This window comes from Pipistrellus hanaki (genome assembly GCF_964339955.1).
Source record: "Pipistrellus hanaki genome assembly, chromosome: 11".
Lineage (NCBI taxonomy): Eukaryota > Metazoa > Chordata > Mammalia > Chiroptera > Vespertilionidae > Pipistrellus > Pipistrellus hanaki.
Window position 1 is genome coordinate 25,566,265 of NC_140513.1, and position 23,092 is coordinate 25,589,356.

Below are 23,092 nucleotides of genomic sequence, written 5' to 3' on the forward strand. Positions count from 1 at the left end.
GTTATATTTGCAAGCATAACAAGAAAGCAGATATTATAACTACTGGACTGATGACTACCAGACTTAAAATAAAAACATGTTAGAATTAGTGCCAATATGTTAGCTTATCTGCACCAATAGAAATGCCTTCCTCTGCTGATGTAACTGTTCCCTTTCCCTTTCTCATAAATACGCCTTTCCTTTGCCTCCTAATCAGAACACTATTGGGGTTTCTGCCTGAATCAGTGCTTCCCAAATAACTTTTTTGTTTTTATCTCAAATAAATGCTCATTACCTTTTACTTTGACCTTTTATTTTTAGGTTAACACTAGTGACTATGATCATGGCAGTTACATGAATATTATAGGCAAAATTTCTTACTGCAATTCCCAGGGTAGGATATAGGGAAAACTATTTAGTTAAATAAATTTTAAAATTGAAGATTGAACTTAGTGTCCTTAGACTTCTATCATGTACGCGATGGGCCTCCTGGACTCTCAACTTGTGTACCTTCCCAGAAATGACAGTTGATTTAGTTAGTGTCCTACCTAAAGGGTGTTACAGACCCAATAGTCCAGCCACAAAAACCTCTCACTGTTTCTCTTAATGCTTCTCCCATCTAATGCCTCTATGTCTACTCCACCAGGCATGCTCTGTCCGACATCCCTTTCGGAAGCACTTTTACCCTTCTTTTAAAGCCCTGCTCAAACCTCACTTCCTTTCAAATCCCATGCCAGCTCCTGTATGACCTTCATTGATCCCTCTGTTATAATATGACAGCTCTGAGCTCTTGCCCTTTTGAGATAGACAGCCTTGGCTCTGTCTCCAACAAGAAAGCAAGTCCTGATGAACAATGATCAAGTTTCATAGATCTTTGATCATAACCCTTCAGTATCTCACACAAAATACACCTTCAGGAAACATTTGTTCAACAGAACTGAATTCAAGATGCACTCAGAGATGCTGCTGTGCTGTCTGACCCTGGTCTGCTCCTAGAGCTCTTTCTTCACCTATCTTCTTTTGCTCGCCTGCCTTAAATATTAACTCTTTGCCTGGCTGGCATGGTTCAGTGGCTTAGCGTTGACCTATGAGCTAGGATTTCACGGTTCAATTCTCAGTCAGGGCACATGCCCAGGTTGCAAGCTCAGGAGGCAGCCAATGAATGATTCTCTCTCATCATTAATGTTTCTATTCCTCCAGAATAGAATTAGGAATGGAACCATGACCTCCTGGTTCATAGGTCGACTCTCAACCACTGAGCCATGCTGGCTGGGCATTACAAAACGTTTTAAATATTAACACTTTAAAAAGAATTTTACCATTTCCCTTGCTATATATGATTTGGGGTGGCTTTTAAAAATATATTTTTATTGATTTCAGACAGGAAGGGATAGGAAGAGAAAGATACTGGTAGAAACACCAGTGATAACAGAGAATCACTGATCGGCTGCCTCCTGCACACCCCTACTGGGGATTAAGCCCACAACCTGGGCATGTACCCTTGATTGGAAACGAACCTGGAACCTTTCAGTCTGCAGGTCAATGCTCTATCCACTGAGCCAAACCAGCTAAGGCAGTTTTTTTTAATTGAATGGTATAATTCACACAACATAAAATCCACCCTTTTAAAGTATACAAGTCAGTGGTTTTTAGTACATTCACAAAGTTGTGTAACCATCACCACTATCTAATTCCAGAATGTTATCATCATCATCCCAAATAGAAATCCCATACTCATCAGCATTCACTCCTCACTGTTATTCTACCTTTCCCCCACTCCATAACCACAAATCTATTTTCTATCTCTGGCACATATGATTTAACAAAACTTAGTTTTATTATACCTTAAAACCAAATATTTTACCTTCAAAAAGAAAGTTTTTATTTTATAGAAAAATTTGATTTAACAGAGCAAAGTATCATTTCAGGATACAAAACAAAAACTTTTACATCTTAAATGTTTACTTTCCCTTAATTTTTTGTTTTGTTAAGCTTTTTATTGAAGAAATATAATATACATATAAAAAAAAGTACATATAAGGGTATACTTTGATAAAATTTCACAAACTGAATACACAATTTAACCAGCACCTAGATCAAGGCAGAACCGAAGCCCCATGCTCCTCTTCCAGTCACTTCCACCTCCAAAGAGTAACTATTACCTTGACTTCTATCAGCATACATTACTTTTGCCTGCTTTTGTACTTTCACAAGTGGAAGTATTTAGTATGCAGTATAGAAAACTTTTACAATGAAATTTATACCTTGGAGTACTCACCATAATCTTCTTGTACAAAACCATAACATTATCATCATCAAATGGTAGAAAGCCACACATAAGTACATATAAGAGTATGCCCATGCTCCACACATCTGCCTGAGAGAGAGAAAATAATAATTCCAAAAAAAATTTAGAACGTATTTGAGAATGGTAGTACACATAATAGAATTACAGAATCTTCACAGAGCTGTGAGATCATCCAATTAAACCTGCTCATTCTACAGACAGGGGACCTAAAGCCCAAAAAGGAAGACTTATCCAAAGTTACCTAGGCCACCCAGGTAGGTCACCTGACATGCAATTCAGTGCACTCTTCTTTAATACTGAACTCTAATGGTTTATAGAAAACTAGAGGCCCAGTGCACAAAATTTGTGCAGGGGTGGGGGAGGGATGTCCCCTCAGCCTGGCCTGCACCCTCTCACAACCCGTGAACCCTTGGGAGATGTCTGACTGCCAATTTAGGCCCGATCCTGCAGGGATCCCTTTGGGGTTTGGGCCTAAACCAGCTTTCGGACATCCCTCTCGCAATCTGGGACTGCTGGCTCCTAACCACTTGCCTGCCTGCCTGCCTGCCTCATCACCCTTAACCCCTCTGCCTGATTGCCCCTAACCACTCACCTGCCTGCCTGATCACCCCTGACCCCTCTGCCTCAGCCCCCACTGCTGTGGCTTCGTCCAGAAGATCATCCAGAAGGTAGTTTGGCTGCCTGGTCTAATTGGCATATTACACTTTTATTATTATAGATAATTTCCAATTGATTGGGCTGGATTGGGCGCAATAAGGAAAAGGAGGAGGAATCTGCAGGTCTCTGATTCTGAAAGATAATTCTACAATGCTACAGAGGGTTTATTACATATGAGGGTTATGTAAATACACATGAGGATGTCAAAACAAGTCTTAAAATTTACTACTGATAATCTGAAAATGTGATAAGCTGCACTGCAAAGTCCTCTCTATATACAGAAACCTTAATAAAGTTCAACGATTGATTTTTCAAACACAGAGGCTAGAAATGAGCCTGCCAGCACAAACAGCCCTACAAATCTCAAAATCCCAGAAAGGAGCTTAACCTTTATATAAGATATCTCGGTGCCCCATGAGTCCTAAGCACTAACTACTTATACAAGCGGAATTTGGCCTTTGTCAATAATGACAGCACTGTTGACTAAGTCACAGCTCCCACTCTCCTTTGAGCCTAGGAAAATTTTAAGAGGTAAAAAGAGCAAAAAAAAAGATAGAAAATCAAGCTAAAATGGAAAGAAAAGCCCAGGTGGGTAGCCCAGTTGATTAGTGTTGTCTCATACACCAAAAGGTTTTGGGTTCAATTCCCAATCAGGGCACATAGGTTGCAGGTTTAATCCCTGGTCAGGGTGTGTACAGGAGGCAACCGATCACTTTTTCTTTCTCACGCCAATGTTTCTCTCTTTTTCTCTCTCTCACTTCATCTCTCTCTAAAATCAATAAACATATTCTCAGGTGAGGATTAAAAAAATGGTTAAAGAAAGAGAACCAAGATGGGGGCATAGGTAAACACCTGTACTTGCTACCTCCAACCACATAAAAATTACAACTAAAATACAGAACTATCATCCAGAACCACAGGAAAGCTGGCTGAGTGGAAGTACTACAACTAGAGAGGTAAAGAAGAAAACGCATTGAGACTGGTAGGAGGTGCGTAGGCACAGAACGGGCTGGTCCAGCACCCGGGTGTGCGGCTTTTTTAATTGGGAGGGAGATCACCTCTGCAGAGGCTGCCCGGAGGGGCGAGGGCTCCCAGCCCCACACCAGACCCCCAGTTCAGGGTTTCAGAGCTGGGAAAGAAGTGCCTACAGGCAGTAAGAACTACAGGCTGTAAAAGCCAGTGCGGATTGGGGCTGAGTGACACACAGGCTGCTGGAGACCCAGCTGCTCCTCTTAAAAGGCCTGCACCATGAACTGAATTTACAAGCTCCCACTTCCTCTGAGCTCCAGTGCTGGGCGAGGCTCTGGCAGACTCAGACACATACTAGGAGAAACTGGACTGTCTGGCATCAGGGCAGGAACTCGGGGGAGGCTTTCTTCCAGACGGAGGTACTTGCTGTGGTCATTGCTCATTGTTTCCTGCTGGGACAGCCCCAGTGCAGTTGACTATGGACAAAGTATAGATTTTCTCTGTACTAACCAGCATCTCTGAAAACTGACCCTGCACCCTGGCCTTGTGCTCTACCTGGCTGAACTAACCAGTCTAAACTATGGAACTGTTTAACACAAAAGCAACCACAAGAAGGACTCCAGAAATAGCTCCTTGCTTTGTAAGTGTACTATGTATTACTATATTTATTGCAACTTGTTCATTTCATTTTTTATTTTACATACTCACTTTCTGAACACAAGGATTACCTCATCACTATAACCCCAATGCACAGTGCCTGATTCACTACAGGTCACCAATAAGTGAACATTGAATTAACCAATGAATAATTACCTCTGATCCCAAATACGATTTGCCTTGTATTAATTCGGGTGCTGCATAAGCAAGACTCCCACAGCATGTCTGTAGATGGTAATCCTTGTTACCCTGCCGGTAAGATAAAAAATGAAATGCCTATTAATTATAGCCCTCCAGAGAATTAAAACCTTGATAAGCATTCCTTCAGCACAAGCAAAGAGAAGAATTAGATGAAGAATTACCCCAAATAATAAAAAAACTTCTGGGGCCAACCCAATATTCTCTGCCTTCATGCACGCATGCAGGTGTGGTTTCACCTTCTCTGGATTTCCAATACCACCTCAGCTTAGCACGAACAAAATCCTTTTCCCATGAGTGCAGTCAAGTCAGTTCATACTTCCCTAGATATCTATTTGCATAATAATCAGCTTAGCATACTTCCAAGCATCCATGTCTCCCCACCCCTAAGTACTCAGGGAAAAAAGATTATTTCTTTACTGGATGCTATCTCCAATATCAAGCTTTTCCTATAAATACAGAAGAGCTTTCTTTTTCCTTAGAGGGAAGAGAGCAATATGTTACACAGAACATTGCTTTGGGAGTCTGGTTTCTAGTCTCAGTTGTAACACCAATCACGACGTGAACTTCCAGATCCAGCAAAATGAGGAATCTGCTCAGCCTCCTCGGCTTTCCCACAGAATTATCAAGGCACAGTGAAAAATGACACCGCTGCCCCACACTTGCCGTACAGAGTCCTACAACTGGCAAAGGATTTGTGAGATTGTGAGACTGCATTTACAACTGTAACAACATGCCCAGAAATGAGCTCTTCAGCAGAAAGCTGAGACAATGCTCTCTCTGCCCACCACTGCTTTTTCAGATGGTGTCTGTGTGTGTCAAATCCGTGGCAGCCACAAGCCACGGCTAATGGAGTCTGTCACAAACATTCTCCACTGCCTCCTGTGGAGAACATGGCTTAAACCAGTTTATCTGCTCAAAGGATGTTTTATCTTTATATACCTGTCAATCAAAAAAAAAAAAAAAGCCTTCTATCATGTGGTGTCAAGACACAAGGCTCCACTGACAATTTCTGAAGTACTGAGGGAAGGAGAGAAAAATGAGAAAGAATCAGACAGTCAGCCGGAAGGACAAAATCTGATTCCCTGTGCACCTGGCTAATTCTGATTGGGGCAGGAAATAACCGTGGGCTACAAAGGGCTCGGATAGGCCTGCAATTCCAACATTCTTAATGAGTGCAGACGGCTCACTGTGGAGGCTGTGAGTACCATCAGTAGAGAACTCGGGAGGCAGCCTCCAACAGGCAGCCACACAGGAGCTCTGCTGCAGACAGCAGAAGTGGAAAGTTCAAAGTCACCTCAAAGAGAAGGTACGCTGGGAAATGCCAGTCTCAACTGTGGAATGCAAATTAAGAAGACACATAACAGCATACATTTAAAACCCCATATGGACTTTCTCCTTCTTTTTTACAAGGAAAAGGAACCCTCTCTCAAAATATAACTGTTAGTTATATAACCACTTGGATAACAATGCATAGATTTGCAATAAATTCCCCAAACTCCTGCGAACAAAGGCATCATCTAGTGGCAACATAATCAAACTGCAAACACACGATCAATTCAGCACTCATGCTGTGATGGCCTCACATTACTGCAAATTCTCTCCGCATACCCATGGGGTCTTCAGCACGACCCCCTCTGGACCTGGTGGTTCTCTGTCTTGGTTATAGGTCAGAGTCATTTAGAGAACTTATAAAAGGGGTGAAATTTAACATCCTTCGCAATGGATACAACCAGGCTCAATAAATACTTAGTGGAAGTCAGTGCAAGGTAACACGCCACAGTGTGCATCTACCAAGGAAATAGACGCGTCTTTATTTCTGCACTTACCTTGGGTTTCGCACAGAGACCAAAGTCAATCAGCTTTATTTTATGATTTTCATCAAACAACAAATTTTCCTGGAAAAACAAAGATCTTTTGATAACTATAATGACTTCCTTATAACACATCCCACCTCTAGCTATTTCGGGGGGGGGGGGGGGGGGGGAGCGGGGGAGAAACAACTTAAGGGTTTTATATTTAAAAACTTGCGTATAATGGAGTGAAAATAATTTTTAAAAATAATTAAATGACAAGAAGTACAGAAAGGGAGAGAGGCAAATGTTGATAACTGTATCCCACTTCCCCTCAAAACACATTAGCATAAACCATTTTCTCCTTAGTGCTCTGAGGTTCAACTACAAGCAGTGTGTGCTAAAAGAGTGAGCTCAAATCTTAGGGTTGAGTACAAACAACAGGACAAGGATAGTAGCACTGCCATCTTTTGTTGGGCCTTTTCTAGGTCCCTGGCCCTAGTACCAAGCAACATTAATACCCATGTTCACCGCCATCCATATTAGTCAGAGCCTACAGTCTTAAGAGTATTCACGTTTGTATTCTGTCCTTGAAAAGTAGTCTGCCCACACACTGAACTGTTCCTGTCTGAGGCATAATGGAATGAAAATTGAAGGAAGGTGGGGTTAAGAAGAGAACTAAATGGAAAATATTCAATCTTTCAAAAAATAGGGACTGTTTTAAAACGCCGCGGGACGCAGGACAAATTGTTAAAAATCAGGGCTGTCCCGCCAAAAGCGGGACGTCTCATCACCTTAGGTTAAGAAGAGAACTACCGGTAAATGGAAAATATTCAATGACAATACACTCAAAGAAAGCACCTAAAACTCTTGTTTCCTAGAGATAAAATTCTGACTTTTATATGCCATGCCTGATTACAAAGACATTTATGATGTCACACCCAACTGGCAGATAAACAGAATATCAATAATAAGTCCATTGAAAAAACCCTACCGGAAATCAAAAGGGGCGGGGGGAGGGGCATATTATAGTGGGGGCTGCGGGGAGCAAAGATGGACTCTAAACAGAAAGAACCTGGTCATAACAGGTAAATGATGCTGAACTCGCAGGTGACCATCTAACCGTGACAGGCACTTACCGGTTTGAGGTCCCTGTGCGCATAGCCCTGGCTGTGCACGTACGCAACTGCAGAAACGATCTGGCGGAAGACGACACGGGTCTCCTCCTCGGACAGGCGATCCTGGGAAATGATGTAGTCAAACAGCTCTCCTCCGGGGCAATACTTAACAACAACAGAGTCACACAGACATTGTTACACTTACAAAACTTCCGTCAGAGGAATCTTCCATACATACTAATAAAAGCCTATGTGGTCGTCACGCCCTCATGTGAAGACCAGTGACTGTAAGTCTGTATCAGGAGCCCAGCTCTACAGAGGCTCCTCAGAGTTTGTGGAGAATGGATACCAGAGCACAAAGCTTTAGGCTTTCCATCCCTTCTTCTCCAGATCAGCTCCATGTTTCTGTAACCTGGGGTTTCCATTTAAGGCTTCAATTCAATTTAGCAATTAAAATACGATCGATCACAAGAGGCCCAGTGCACAAAATCATGCATGGGTAGGGTTCCTAGGCCTAGCCTGCAATCATGGCCATCTTCTGCCTGTTCACCAGTCCCCAGTCCCGCCCCACCGCTGACACCCACCCTGGTTCCCCGTGGTTCCTCATTCACCATCAAGCGACAGGAGCCTGCGGGCTGGGGGGAGGGACCAAGAGGTGGTCAATGCACCTCATAGTGACTGGTCGATTGGTAGTACTGGTCATTACGCTGTTATGGTCACTGGCCTTTTATTATATAGGGTAGTAAATAGCCTTTGACCTCATAGTTCTATGTTTAGAAATTGTTCTTACAGATATATTCTCACAACAAAAACAACACATGTTCAAGGTCATTCACTACAGTAGCACTGTTTGGAACAACAAAAGGCTGGAAACAATTCAAATATGTTCACACTATGGAAATTATGACACAGGTATAAAATAAAATTCTATGCAGCCATAAAAATAAAAAAAATTCTTGTCCTGGCCAGTGTAGCTCAGTTAGTTGAGTTTTGTCCCATGAACCAACAGGTCACTGGTTAGAGTCCCAATTGGGGCATATGCCCAGGTTATGGGTTCAGTTGTGGGCTAAACACTCAGTAGGGGGCGTGCAGGAGGCAGCAATGGATATTCTCTCATTGATGTTTCTTTCTCTCTCCCTCTCCCTTCCTCTCTCAAAAACATAATTTAACAAAAGAGGAAGCTCTTCATGAACTGAAATGGAACAATCTCCGGTATTAAGTGAAAAAGCAACGTGCAAGCATATATATTGATATTGTGACTTGCAAAAAGCATTCTACTGAACAAAAGAAGCTAAACACAAGAGTACAGTCATATGATCCAATTGTATCAAGTTCTAGAATAGATAAAACTAATATGTGGTGACAGAAATCAAACCAGTGGTTGTTGAAAAGAGCAGTGGGTAGATGAGGTTAGGGATTAACATCAAAGGTCAGAATAAACTTTTCCTATGTGATGAAAATGTTTTATACCTTGACTGGGGTGGGAGGTACATGGGTGTGTACCTTTTTCAAGCTGTACACCTAAAGTGTGCATTTTATCATATATAAATTATACCACAATCATCAATCTTTTTCAATGCTATCCAATAAGATTTACATTAAAAAGCCTACTTTATATTTTCAAATAAAGAAATACAAAGTAAAGCAAAACAAAAACATTAAAAATCTCTATAAATGCACATACGTAGATAGTTTCCAAGCTAAAATGTTAAGTGAGGGGAAAAAATATAAGGTACAGAACAATATAGTATGTGACCATTTGTGTGACAGAAACCAATAAGCTACACACATATGTATAAAATATAAATAGGCATTTGTAAGTACATGGAAAATCTATAGGAAACACAAGAAAAGTAAGTGATTTGCTCAGGAGAAAAGAAACTGGATGACAGAGATACAGAAGAGAGAGAGTTTAACTTTTTAATATATACTCTCTTATATCTTTTCAATTTTGCCCTAGGTTCATGGAAGGGTTTTTTGTTGGTGGTGGTTGTGTGTGTGTTTTTTTTAGAGCATTTAATTTGGACAAGGGAATCAACCTTTTAAAAAGACTTTAAAATCACACTATTGACCATGTGGGTGGATCGATGGTGTAATAAAGAGGAAATGGTTCTAGGTCCAAAACTTTCAGCATTATGAATTTTAAAATGTGCTTTTAAAACAGAGCTAATCTGTAAAAATGATGTGCAGTTACAAATTGTTTGGCTGAGATTAAGAAAAATGAAACAAGAGATGAATGATGCAGGTTCTAAAGACTTCAAGCTTCAGGCCAAAAAAGGCAGAGGAAAAATTAAATGAGTTTGGTTTGCATAATACATACGCTGAAGGCTTGTGGGTTGAATTGTGTTCTCCAAAAAAGGTATGTTGGAAGTCCTAAAACCCGGACCTTATTTGTAAACAAGTTCTTTGTAGATGTGATCAAATCAAATAACATCATATTGGATGAGGGTGGACCATTTGAAGACAGAGGCAGAGAATGGAGTGATGCATCTGTAAGCCAAGGAATGCCCAGGATTACCAGCCACCATTAGAAATTAGGAAAGAGGCAAAGAACAGTTTCTCCAAGAATGAACCTTGCCCACACTTTGACTTCAGATTTCTAGCCTCCAGAACTGTGAGACAATAAATTTCTGTTGTTTTAAACCACCAAGTTGGTGGTAATTTGTTACCATAAACACCATCTAAACTAAAACGAATCCTTCCCCCTAGGGACAAATTCTAACATATTCTGTCCATTAAACCACACCTCCCCATTAAGAGTGTATTAGAAAGGGAACATTTACAATGAGTCTGCGATTTATAACAGATTCTATTTCATCTAAACTGTTATGGACAGAACTCAAACAGATAAAGCCTTAACATTTACTCTACTGTTTCAGGTGAAACATACTCCTCTCTCTAACATTGATAAAGTGAATAGAAATGGTATGAATGTTTGTTCCCACCCAAAATCCATATGTTGAAATTCTAAACCCACAAAGATGTATTAGGAGGTGGCCTTTGGGAGGTGAGAGCGGCTGGCAGGGGCGGGCGGAAGGCATAGGAGAGAATAAAGATGGAATAAACAGTGATGGAAAGAGACTTGACTTGGGGTGATGAACACACAATGCAAAATACAAATGATGTGTTATAGAATTGTAAACCTGAAACCTATATGATTTTATTAACCTATGTCACCTCAATAAATTCAATTTAAAAAAAGAGGCTCCAGGAGATCCCTTAGCCCTTCTATCATGTAAGGACACAGTGAGAAGGTGCCAGCTCAGAACCTGGAAGAGAGCTTTCACCCAACCACACTGGTGCCACGATCTTGGAATTCCTAGCCACCAGACAGTGAGAAATAAATTTCTGTAATTTGTAAGCTTCCCAGTCTGTGATATTTGTTATAGCAGCTCAAAAAGATTAAAACAGTGAACGAACACAGTTAGGTCTCTGTAACATACTACAAACCTCAAGAACCATGAATATTTTGTTGGTTGTCTCCAACACATGGTAGAGTTGGCATATATGCTGATGTCTCAGGTTTTTCAAGGCATCAATCTCTGTTTTGACCCGGGGCAAATCACTCTGTGACAAAACATTGTATTCAGTGTGCAATAAACCAATTTGGGAAGTGTTCCAAGAATCAATATAAAAAGATTAATACTGAGCACAAAAGCAATCACAGCCTCAAAACAATGTTCCACAATACAGAAAATATAACAAAACTTATTTGTATATACATAAAAAAGGCCTTGAGGATTTTATGAAAGACAAATTTAATGTGGATTGATAACATAAAGACCTGAAAATTTTTAAATCTCCAATTCCCTTATAAGAAACAAAGAAAATGACAGAAACTCTACTTAGTGTGCATGCCTGAGCTACCACTTTTATTCTTAGTAATGTTTCATAAAAATGTCGGTGAAAGGTATGAATATATTCACTATCTCGCTCTTCCAATTTTTCTAGGGGTTTGAAATTCTTCAAAATAAAAAGCTGGTTGAAAGGAGGATAAGCCAAGCTGAAAGAATTTCAAAGTCCATATTAAAGACAAAAATATAGATATCCTTGGAGTAACATGTAAAACTTTATTATAAAAAGGGACTCAATCTAATGGTCTGTGGCTTAAGATCCAATTATCTAGGACCATGCAACCAGATGTCAGGTCTTGACCAAGAATCAATTGTAATTTTGACTATTTTAATATGATAATCTTTTTTTCTCTTTTGGGGAGAGAGGGAGTTGGATAACTAAAACCCTGGAAGTAATAAAAGTATTATTAAAGTACTAGGAAGTAATTAAAATAAGCATAACAAAACAAAATATAAAAACAAAATTAGAACAAATAAATTAATGAATTAATGTTACCACACTGATGCTTTAGAATGAATTTTGAGTATCAGTTTGGTAACACACTTTGTAATAACAATACACATTTTGTTTGCTATTTAAGCATTTGCAGTGTTCAAATGAGTAAGTCATACTAAAGTTGCAACTAAAGTTTACATTGCTTAAGGAAATTAATTTAATCAGATTTATAATCACTGATTTCATTCATGAGTGCTCAAGAAAAAAATGTTTCTAATGCCTTTTATTTGCTTTGTAAATATATTATTGAGCTCAATAAACAAAAATATTAAAGAAGAGCCTAAATTATCAGTTGAAACTAAACCATATGAAAGATGATATATAGAATTAGGAGAGAGAAAAAAAGACCATTCAGGGTGAATACAAATACTGGACAGGGAATAATAGACCCAAAAAGATCAATAAAAGAGACAAATTTTCCTTCAATATAAAAACAAAAAAGTTTATGTATATTATAGCCAAGATCGTAAATTGAATGAGCTGCATTAGGAGGTAATGAGCATCTCAACCCTGGGAAAAAAAGGCTGATCAAGAAAAGAAGGGCCAAAACCGGTTTGGCTCAGTGGATAGAGCTTCAGCCTGCAGACTGAAAGGTCCCAGGTTCGATTCCTTGGTTGCGGGCACATCCCCAGTGGGGGATGTGCAAGAGACAGCTAATCGATGTTTCCAATCCAACTCTCTATCCCTCTCTCTTCCTCTCTGTAAAAAAATCAATAAAATATATTTTTTTAAAAAGGAGGATTTCATTAAAGAACTACTTGGTTATTTTGTGTTGTTTTTTTTTAAATATATTTTATTGACTTTTTACAGAGAGAAAGGGAGAGGGATAGAGAGTTAGAAACATCGATGAAAGAGAGATATTGATCAGCTGCCTCCTGCACACCCCCCACTGGGGATGTGTCCGCAGCCAAGGTACATGCCCTTGATCTGAATCGAACCTGGGACCCTTCAGTCTGCAAGCCGGCGCTCTTTCCACTGAGCCAAACCGGCTTCGGCTACTAAGGTAATTTTGGATGAAATTCTAGGACGTAAGATCCACCTATACCATAAAATAGGTAACATTGAGTTAGAGTATTTGAATACCAAGAAACATCTTCAAGACCATGAAACAACTGCAGAAAAATGGATCCTACAGGCTTCATACATACGCCATTGCCTTGCATTAAAATTAAGGACAAAGTAACCCCTTCCCTCAGATTGCTTTTTTTTTTTTTTTTTAATATATTTTATTGATTTTGTACAGAGAGGAAGGGGAAGAGATAGAGAGTTAGAAACATCGATGAGAGAGAGTCATCGATCAGCTGCCTCTTGCACACCCCCTACTGGGGATATGCCCGCAACCAAGGTACATGCCCTTGACCGGAATCGAACCCGGGACCCTTCAGTCCCCAAGCCGATGCTCTATCCATTGAGCCAAACCGGTTTCGGCCCCTCAGATTGCTTTTTAAAACCTGCCAGTTACATATAACTGGCAATTTAAATGCAAGAGAAATATTATCCTAATAATATTATTCTAGAAAATTAGAATAAATTTGGGTTTTCATTCACAAAACTGATGTATAAATATTTTTTAAATAATTTTAAACTTACCCCCAGTGCATTTTTATCCATGATTTTTATAGCTACCATTTCTCCAGTAAGGATATGGCAGGCAAGTTTGACCTTTGCAAAGCCACCTAAGTGTAGAAAAATTATAAAGAGATAAGCAAGACTAATCCAAATATCAATAGCAGAGCAAACTGAGGACTCGGGCACAAACACTGCTCCATCTGCTTTCAAAAGGCTCTATCAATCCATACTTTCCTATAAGTGTATGGCTCTTTTTTCCTGTCGCCTCCAAAGTGTTAGCCATGACTCTAACCTCTCCTCAATCCAATAAATAGCTGAAGATTTTCTTTTTCTTTTTTTTTTTTTAACCGTGATAGTATATTTTTAATTTTTTAACAAACAAGAAAACAAAATTCATCCTTTAGAAATATGCTTTATAATTAACATTGCAATCAAATTTGCTTTATAATTAATATTGCTAGAACACAATGTATAGTTGCCAAGACAAAAGTCAAGTAATATGAAACTTCCATTCAGTTTTAAAACTGGGAAGATGAACAATTATGTTTTAAAACTGTATCAAAAGTGCGAAAATTTCTCCACTTAAGTATCTAAAAGGAACTGCCAACTTCACATTTCTAAAAAAAAAAAACTACCAACAGTCCCTCCCATGACCTTTCCCCTCTCAGAAAATAGCAACTCCATTTCCCAGGTGCTCCAGCCAAAAGCCAAAGCGAGGGCCATCCTTGGTCCTTCTCTGTTGTCTCCTACCCCATATCCCACCCATCAACAAATCCCGTTGGCTATATCTTCAAAATATACCTTGAGGGAAACAGAAAGGTACTGACTGGAAATGCTCTATGTCTTGATCTGATCAGGAAACATAGGTGTATATATGGATGTAAAAGTCCATCAAGATTGGGGCACTTTGCATTTTTGACTGTGTAATACCTCAATAAATCAAAACACACACACACGTATATGTCTGTATACTGAATCCCACCGCTTTCACTACCTTCATTCACTACTACCAGCTCATCCAAATCACCATCAGCTCTAGCACTGTTCACCTGCATTACTGTAATAACCTCCTAACATCTCTGCTTCAGCCCTTGCCCTTTTCTACCCAATACTTTTACAAGCAAACAGAGAGGGTGACCCTTAGAAACAAAGATCAGATCCCTCTCCAAATGACTTTTATTCTAAATAAAATGACTTACTAGGCCTCTCCTACTCCTTTCCTCTCCTGTGCTCCACTTTTCCTAATTAAAGTAGGTTGAAGAATTTTAAAACTACCTAATGATGGCCCAAACACACTAGACTCTCAAATAATTGATCTATCCTCTCTCCCCCCCAAAAAATAACAATTACCTGTCCCAATAGTTTCATGTATTTCATAGTATTTGAGAAGTTCATCATAATCTTTCATAGTCCTGCTGGAAGTTTACTCAAAATTACAAAAAGAACCTGAAAAACAGAAATAGTACAAGATCAAAAAAAAGAACTAGTATGAGATTATGTCCTCCACTCTTGTAACTGCAAATTTAAATAAGTCTTGGGCACATAGATGATACTGGAAAAACTGGTTAGCCACATGAAAAAAACACTGGATTCCTATCTCCCACCATACATAAAAACCAATTTCAGATCAAGTAAAGACTTAAATGTGAAAAGTAAGTCTTTAAAACTTTTAATAGAATAGTGTCATGATTTCCAGAACAAAGGGGATCTTTTAAAGTGCTAATTATAAAAATTCCATTAAACAATGTTAAAATTAAGAACTTTTGCACATCCAAAAGCATCATTTCAAAAAAAAAATCATAAATGTGAGAAAATATTTGCAACACTTATTACAATGGATTTTTTTACAGAATACATAGACTGTAAGCCTACAATACAGAAAAAGACAACCAAAGAAAAAATAAGCAAATGAAATACAAAAGCATTTCACAGAGAAACACAAATAACCAATTAAAGATGAGAAAACATGCCCAACTTCATTAGTCATCAGGGAACTGCAAATTTAGATTCAATAACATACAATTTTAAGATACATATAATACATATTTTATTATTATGCTTCACGTATTTACATATACTCTGAAATACATGTCATACACTCTTAAGTATATACCAAACAATATATAAAAATTTGTTGTGAAAGTCTTAGGTAGTTATTTTATTCTGTCTTCCTGAGTTTTAAAAATGAGTAGAATTACAAAAAGCCATAGGATTGAGTAGGGCCCTCCCACTGACTAGCTTTGTCTTACTTGCAGAAGATATGCTCTTAGCTGAGTTTAACTACAGATTTGCAGTGCACTTTGCAGAACTAGTCAGACTATTAATCTGAATTTTCTTTCATTCATTCATTTATTCACACACGTGTTTACAGAGCACCTATGATGTGCCAGACCCACACCTGACACTAAAGCTATAAGGGAGAAGAAACAAAATGTGGTTCCTGCCCTCAGGGATCGTGCATTCTAGCAGAGAAGACAAAAGGCAAATCAACAGACGATAAAATTAAATTATTATAATTTGTAATAAATACTGGGAAAGAAATAAGCAGCAGTGGTTAGAATGAGTCACTGAGAAGGTAATATTTAAGCCGAGATCTAATTCAAAGGATGAGAAGTGAGAAAAAAACATCAACCGTGCTGGTAATCAAACTGGATATTCCTACCAAATCTTGAACAATGTTTCCAACAGGACCTGGACATGACCACCTAAACAATGTTTCTATACAAAACGGTTAAAATGACAGGGATCCTTAATTTGACTTACTGCTGCTTTCTCACCAATGACGTCCTCAGCCCCACAGTATCCTAAATTACCCAAATGCTGAAATGCCCCAGTTCTTGGACAGCTTTCCTAACCCCTTTTTAAAACCACGCAGCATAAGCCCAAATCATATACCCCCCTTTCAACTCACTCTGGCTGAGACACCCCAAGGTCCTAGGAGAATGGTGTCTCCTGCAGCAGCAAACTAAAAACACCTAATGTTCCTTACTACAGATGTGTTCTTAGTGGTCTTTGGTTGGTAAACCTTAACAGTTGTTGGCACAAAAAGAATAAGAGGAAGAGTATTCCAGAAAGAAGAAATTTAGCTGCAGAGATTCCGGGGGGGGGGGGGGGGGGGGGGGGGGGGGCGGGGGGGGAGTTGACATGTACTGAACTAAAACTACTTTTAGAGGTACCAGCAAATGGAAATGTAGATTTAGATCTGGGTTAGCCATATGGGAAAAACAACAAAAAGCACTGGATTGTCTCCATTTCACACATACACAAAACCAATTAGTTAGTGTAAAGACTTAAAAAAGATAAATCTTTACAATGCCGACAGTTTAGTCCTCACCCATACCAGCTAGGAGTGGTAAGAGGAAGAGGCAGAGAAAGAACAGTTTAGAAAACTAAGAATAAGAATACAGTTTCATGGAAGCCAAGAAGGAAGAAAAAGTAAAACTGTGAGGAGAAAGTTTCTGGGAAGTATGTTTCTAAATAAATCTTCTAAAACTGCCCAGAGTCAAGTTCTAGGACTTGAGCAGGTGCTACAAAGTGGAGTTCTCTTTACAGGAAGACACAGGGTGAAAGGTGAACCTTCCTAGAAATGATTTCTCAAGGGACTCTTATTCCTAGAGGCAAATGTAGGACAAAACAAGACTTCAACCTTGGGAAGAGATGCCCCCACACCCCTTAGATAGACAAACAGGAATCAGAGGGGCCCAGGGAAATGCGGGTCACTGAGTCAGGCACAAAGAATCTTCCATATATTGCCGAAACCGGTTTGGCTCAGTGGTAGAGCGTCGGCCTGCGGACTGAAAGGTCCCAGGTTCGATTCCAGTCAAGGGCATGTACAATGGTTGCGGGCACATCCCCGGTACGGGGTGTGCAGGAGACAGCTGATCGATATCTCTCTCTCATCGATGTTTCTAGCACTCTATCCCTCTCCCTTCCTCTCTGTAAAAAATCAATAAAATATATATACATTTTGTAAAAAAAAAAAAAAAAAAAAATCTTCCAGATAGTCCAGCACAGCACACTAGCGCTCTGGCGTTCACAAAGGGGCTTGAGGAAAGACCCAGCTAGTGATGAGATCCTCCTTTGCCTGGCCTGTCTCCTGTGTACAAGTCTCCCTCAGTGACCTAGCAGAGGATTCGCTCTGGCAGCACAGGGTTCAGGATGCCAGGACCCTATTCTCTCTAACAATCCGAAAGGCTGGGCACAGCCAACTGGACTTGGGAAGCAAAGTTCCACCTGGAAAGAGCAGAGCTCAAACATCTTGATCACTGCCTCTCAGTAGCTGAAACCTGGTGCTAGTGCTCATTTCTAGAGCCAGAGAGACTCCCTGCACCAAAGGCAGAGTTCCAGCAAGCCCGCTGAGGGCTCTGGGGTTGCTGGGTGGACAGCATGTTACTAACCTACAAGGTCCTGACTCTGGAAGACCTAGAGTGTGAGTTCAACCTGACCAGTACAGTGGGTTTATAAAGAAAAAAAGAAAAAGAAAAAGATGGAGTAATTAGCAAGGTCCTTAATACAGTGAGGATGGGTCATCTTCTTAAGTTGAAGTGGAGAAAAAAATGAAATGAAATTATTAAAAACAAAGTTCCGCCTGGAAACATCACAGAAGACAAATCGATTCTCACTGGGCACCTAAGGGACAGGATTAGAAATACCCTTAATAGCAATACTAATTCAGAAATCTTGGAAAGGGCATTTGTCAGTGCTGCAAATGTGGGAATGAAAGAGAACCACAAAACAGTCAATAACAGCAGTAAAGGTATTGAGGTCAACACAATGCTAAGAAATGTTTGGAATCCTGATGACAGTAAAGAGAAAGAGTAGGAGATTGGAAATGGAGGAATGCCAGGCGATAAATCAAGAACCACAAGAATCAAAATATCCTTTTAGAGGTTGGGGGAGGTAAAAGAGGGTAAAGGGGAATAAATAGTGATGGAAGGAGACTTGACTTTGGGTGGTGAACACATACACTATACAGATGATGTATATAGAATTGTACACTTGAAACCTATATAATTTTATTTACCAACTGGAAGGCCGGTGCACGAAATTTGTGCATGGGTAGAGACCATAGGCCTGGCCAGTGATCAGGGCTGATCAGGGTCTTCTGGCTGCCGGCTGGGGCCTCCCTTCCCCGGCTGCCAGCTGTTGGCTGGGGCCTTCCTTCATTCTGCACCGTGGTGGTCAGCACATATCATAGAAAGTTACCAAACTCTTTATTTCCCAGTCGAACTCCCCAAGGGACAATTTGCATATTAGGTATATAATATATATATGTATATATATATATCACCCCAATAAATTCAATAAAATTTTTCAAAATAAAATATCTTTTTAAAATGCCTAAAGCATTCTGATTCCATGATTCATTTTACTCAGGGATAAAAGGTAAATTATTATCAGCAATAAAAAGTCTTCAAAAATTTAGTCAGTGAATAGAACACTAGAGCGGAAGCTTTGGAAAGAAAAAAATATCAAAACTCAAGAAAAACAACAGCTTTAAAAAAACAACAACTGGTCTCAGTCTCAACATTAAAGCTGAAATACCAAGAAAGATAAAGATCATGGGCAAAAGACATGATCCAATAAGCAATATTAGCCATTTCCGAGGAAGGGATGGCATTGGACCAACTTAATAAACAGGTTGACCTTTTAATCTAGCTTATCCTGCATGAATGGGGTAGGAAAACAGCAGAAGCACAGTCAGTTCTTCAAGCTTCCTCTGGAGTGGCAAAAGTTACTCCAGGCAGGGAGACACCACAGAGGACAAATCGATTCTCACTAGGGGCACCTGAGTAACTTTTGCCCCAAGATTTCTGAATTAGTACTGCTGTTAAGGATATTTCTAATCCTTAACAGCAGTACTAATTCAGAAATCTTGGAAAGTACATTTGTCAGTGCTGCAAATGTGGGAATGAAGTAGAACTATACCACCACCACCCCCTACCAAAAAAAAAAAAAAAAACCCGAAATCCTAAGACTAAAAAATTTCAAAACAGTAACAGCAATAAAGGTATTGAGGTCAACACAATGCTAAGAAATATCTGGAATCCTGATGACAAAGAGAAAGAATAGATTGGAAATGGAAGAATGTCAGGCTACAAATCTGTTTGGAAAGTTGTCTGCTGTGAAAGTGGACTATCAGTTCACTGGAGAGCAAATCCCCCACTAATGCAGTATTGTGGTATCCAGAACACAAGAGCTAAAGAGGAAACACAAAGGGAATGAAGTAGGCCTTAAAAAATATATACAAGAATCCTAATTGCCGCTACTGCACGCCTGAGTACCATACAAGGACTGGGCTGTTTCAACTTGCCACCCAGAGAGAGAAAGCACTCGTAAGATGTTGGAGTTCACTTCCCCTGACAAGGGATATAACAGTTTCATAATTAACTTCTTGACAGATTTCTCCCAAATGACTTTGAACTTCCAAATCATGGGCCCTGACCAACTAGCAAAGATAAACTTTCACCAATGTAAGATTGAACCATGCACCTTCTTTTTTACTTTCTTGTATTTTCTTTATATACCCTTCCCTTCCCTCAAATTAGGCTGTCTTTGCATACTACGTATGTGGACCTGCATTATATCTATTGAATCCAGGGAACATCATTTTTGCTACTGTATAAGAAAATGTGTTTTCACTGCTAACAGCTATAATGATAGATTTTACCTGGTTTTTTAAATGTAGATGTGGAGCTGGGATCGGAAATACTGAACACAGAAACGACTTCTGATTGGAGTAATACAACTTTATAGCTGCTAAAGGAGCTATATGATCAGTCAAAATGGAAGGCAGCCCCTGAAATGTAGGTAATGAAGAAGGAAACTAGACCCCAATCCAACACCTAAAAGTCCCTGTGAGTGTGGCTAAATAGAATGGGGAGGGGAGGATGGATGAGAAGAGATCAACCAATGAACTTGTATTCATATGCATAACCCATAGACACAGATAAAGTGGTGGTGAGAGCCTAGGGCGGGAGTGGGGGGGTGGGGGGGAGCCGGCTGGGAGAGGTTAATGGGGGGAAAAGGAGGACCTATGTACTATTTTCAACAATAAAGATTTTAAAAATAAATAAGTAAAAGTTTAAAAAAAGAACTGGAGGTCTTGAATGTCTCTGAGGAAACAAGAAATTGCCTAGATAATAGGAGGAGGTGTAGCATTAAATTTTATAGGACAGCAACAAATTGGGGACATTTTCTTATTAATATGGCATAATTTAGGACCTAAATTTTAGACTATGCTATTCATCGCTGAATAATACATTTACTTTACCTAGTGAGCTTGGTAAGACACTGATTCTGAGGATATTTCAAATGAGAGGCAGAATACAGAATAGCTTATTATGTGCCTTGTAACACATTCAATTAACGTTGTGTCCCGCTCCCTTGCAGGAGCTACAGGGAGCATCAGCAAAGACATTCATGCCTAACGGTGTTAAGGGGCTGATTTGCTCATCTCCTTGACCCACAGTAGATACAATGGAAAGATCCGCTGAAATAAGCCCATGAAGGTGCCATTAAGGGCATTTCTGATTTCTTTCACACGATATGGTAAACAGAAACCAAAATATGAATTAAAAAAAAAAAATCACTGGCCCCTGAGTAAAAAACTCCAGGCACCTCTGATACACGCCCTCCTTCCACCTTCCCCGATTCCACAACGGAAGAGAAATAGCAAAGGTGAAGAAGCTCAAGAACAAATAGTCATCCTAGGTGGCCGAGGCCTGATCACTCTCTAGGGATGCCCTCCCCTGGGAGTGTCCCTTTTTCCCAGATTTCCTGGGGCGAGCCGCTCCTTTTACTGGCACAGCACTGGGTGCATATTCCCCGCTTAGCGTGAGCCTCTGGAAAGCCACTACTTCGGGAAAGTAACGGGAGAGGAAGGAGTCGGCCTAAGGGAAAGGGCTGATAACACCTTACACATTTCCTTTTTACTGAACTGCCCCAGTAAACTGAGTTGCACGAACAGAAATAACTGGAAAAGCTTGAGTTTCTTTCCGCAGAAAGGGTCATGGAAACGCGGCATCGGAATTCGCATTTGTTGCAGCCTCCTGGGTGGCAAAGGCTGTGCCTGCACCTCCTTGATTGTAAGTAAGTACGATCATTATCCCCACATACAGAGGAGAAAACCGGGGTCGGGAGTCGGAAAAGCTAACCATGTCATCCAGGGAACAGGACCAGTAAGGTGGGGACTCCGGTAAAATTCTCATCGGGGAGCAAACTGGGCTCTCGCCGCCGTCCCCCCGCATTGCCGGGACACCGGGGCGGGGGACACTGACCTGAGGGGCGGAGGGCCAGGCAGGGCGCGGCCGGGCACAGGGACAGAGGCGCCCGCTTAGGGTCCGGGCGAAGCTGAGAGTGCCGAGAGTTCCTCCGTGCCTTTCAGATCCTGCGGTTCTCGCCGCTTCCGCCCGCCAAGGGAATCAAACCTCCCGGGCCGGAAGGGGCGGGGCGCGGCGGGGGCGTGCATGCGTCCTCGGACCGGAAGCGGGAAGTGCTGGCCTGGGAGTGGGCGTGGCCAGTGGCGGCTGGAGCATCTGAGGTGAGTCCTCTCCAAACCGGGATGAGCCCTTCCCGCGGGGGTGGGGACACGCGGAGAGTCTCTAAGCGGCGAGGACGTGCAGAGTTTCCACCGAACTCAACTCTCTCACGTTGTGTCCTGAAGTTGGTCTGCAAAGAAGTCGCTGGTAGTGGTCACGGTTCCCATCCGAGTCCTCCCCCACCACCAGATCTTACCGAAAGGTGTTGCCACGAGGAATAAACCCCCCTCCCAAGACACCAAACTATCCGTTAGATAACTCAAGGTACCGTAAATACCAACCCGGCATCATAACTGAAGTCTTTCTCATACATGTTACTGTTTGGTCATTATGTGTATAAATGGGCATCGCTGTATAAATTACAATTGTAAAGGTAACTTGGTCCAGGAGGAAAAAAAAAAACTATAGCCACAGGAAAGAAAAAAAAATATTAAGTATAAATCTTGAAACAGCTTTAACTCTTAAGTTCAGAAGCTATCCATGTCAGGATTCCCAGAAGCCCTGAAGCTGGGTTGGAACATGGAAGGCCCAACCGGTTCACTCTGAGGAATATTTCTAGATTAAGGCAAGGCAGCAGGTCCTAGGTCAGAAAAGTTCAGGCCGGTACACTGGGACCAGACGGGCGGCTGATCGGGCACTTTCCAACCTAGCTGCCTGGCCTCTGATTTGCACTCAGCCCTCTCTCCTCCTGTAACAACTATTGTGGACTCCTCCTTGCCATGAGTTCATCACAGCAAAGCTTCCCTGACCCTGCCTTCCCCCATAGCAGGGCTAGCAGAGGACTCTGGGAAGTGTGTAGAACTGAATGTGAGAACAAAGAGGAGGGCTCGGCTGAAGAAATGGCCATGGAAACAGTAAGAAGGCTTACTAAGTTTGAGACTAGAGACAGATTGGGAGCCACCTGTGCAGAAGGACTATTTCATCTCCATGGTTGTGTGAGATGAATAGGAAGAG

General features: G+C 40.8%; 1 protein-coding gene across 2 annotated transcripts in view; it reads right to left on the minus strand.

Annotated features, from left to right (window-relative positions):
• Positions 1-22,029, minus strand: part of MELK (maternal embryonic leucine zipper kinase) — a 52,735-nt gene extending 30,706 nt beyond the window's left edge. For both annotated transcript variants that reach the window (XM_084898735.1, XM_084898734.1), the window contains exons 1-8: positions 21,878-22,029; positions 14,949-15,044; positions 13,620-13,705; positions 11,130-11,246; positions 7,701-7,844; positions 6,598-6,666; positions 4,727-4,819; positions 2,258-2,356 (exon numbers count right to left, since the gene is read on the minus strand). In XM_084898735.1, coding sequence (XP_084754861.1) covers positions 2,258-2,356; positions 4,727-4,819; positions 6,598-6,666; positions 7,701-7,844; positions 11,130-11,246; positions 13,620-13,705; positions 14,949-15,006 — 666 coding nt within the window. In that variant the 5' untranslated portion in view covers positions 15,007-15,044; positions 21,878-22,029. The remainder of the gene's footprint in view (positions 1-2,257; positions 2,357-4,726; positions 4,820-6,597; positions 6,667-7,700; positions 7,845-11,129; positions 11,247-13,619; positions 13,706-14,948; positions 15,045-21,877) is intronic.
• Between the last annotated feature and the right edge of the window lie 1,063 nt (positions 22,030-23,092).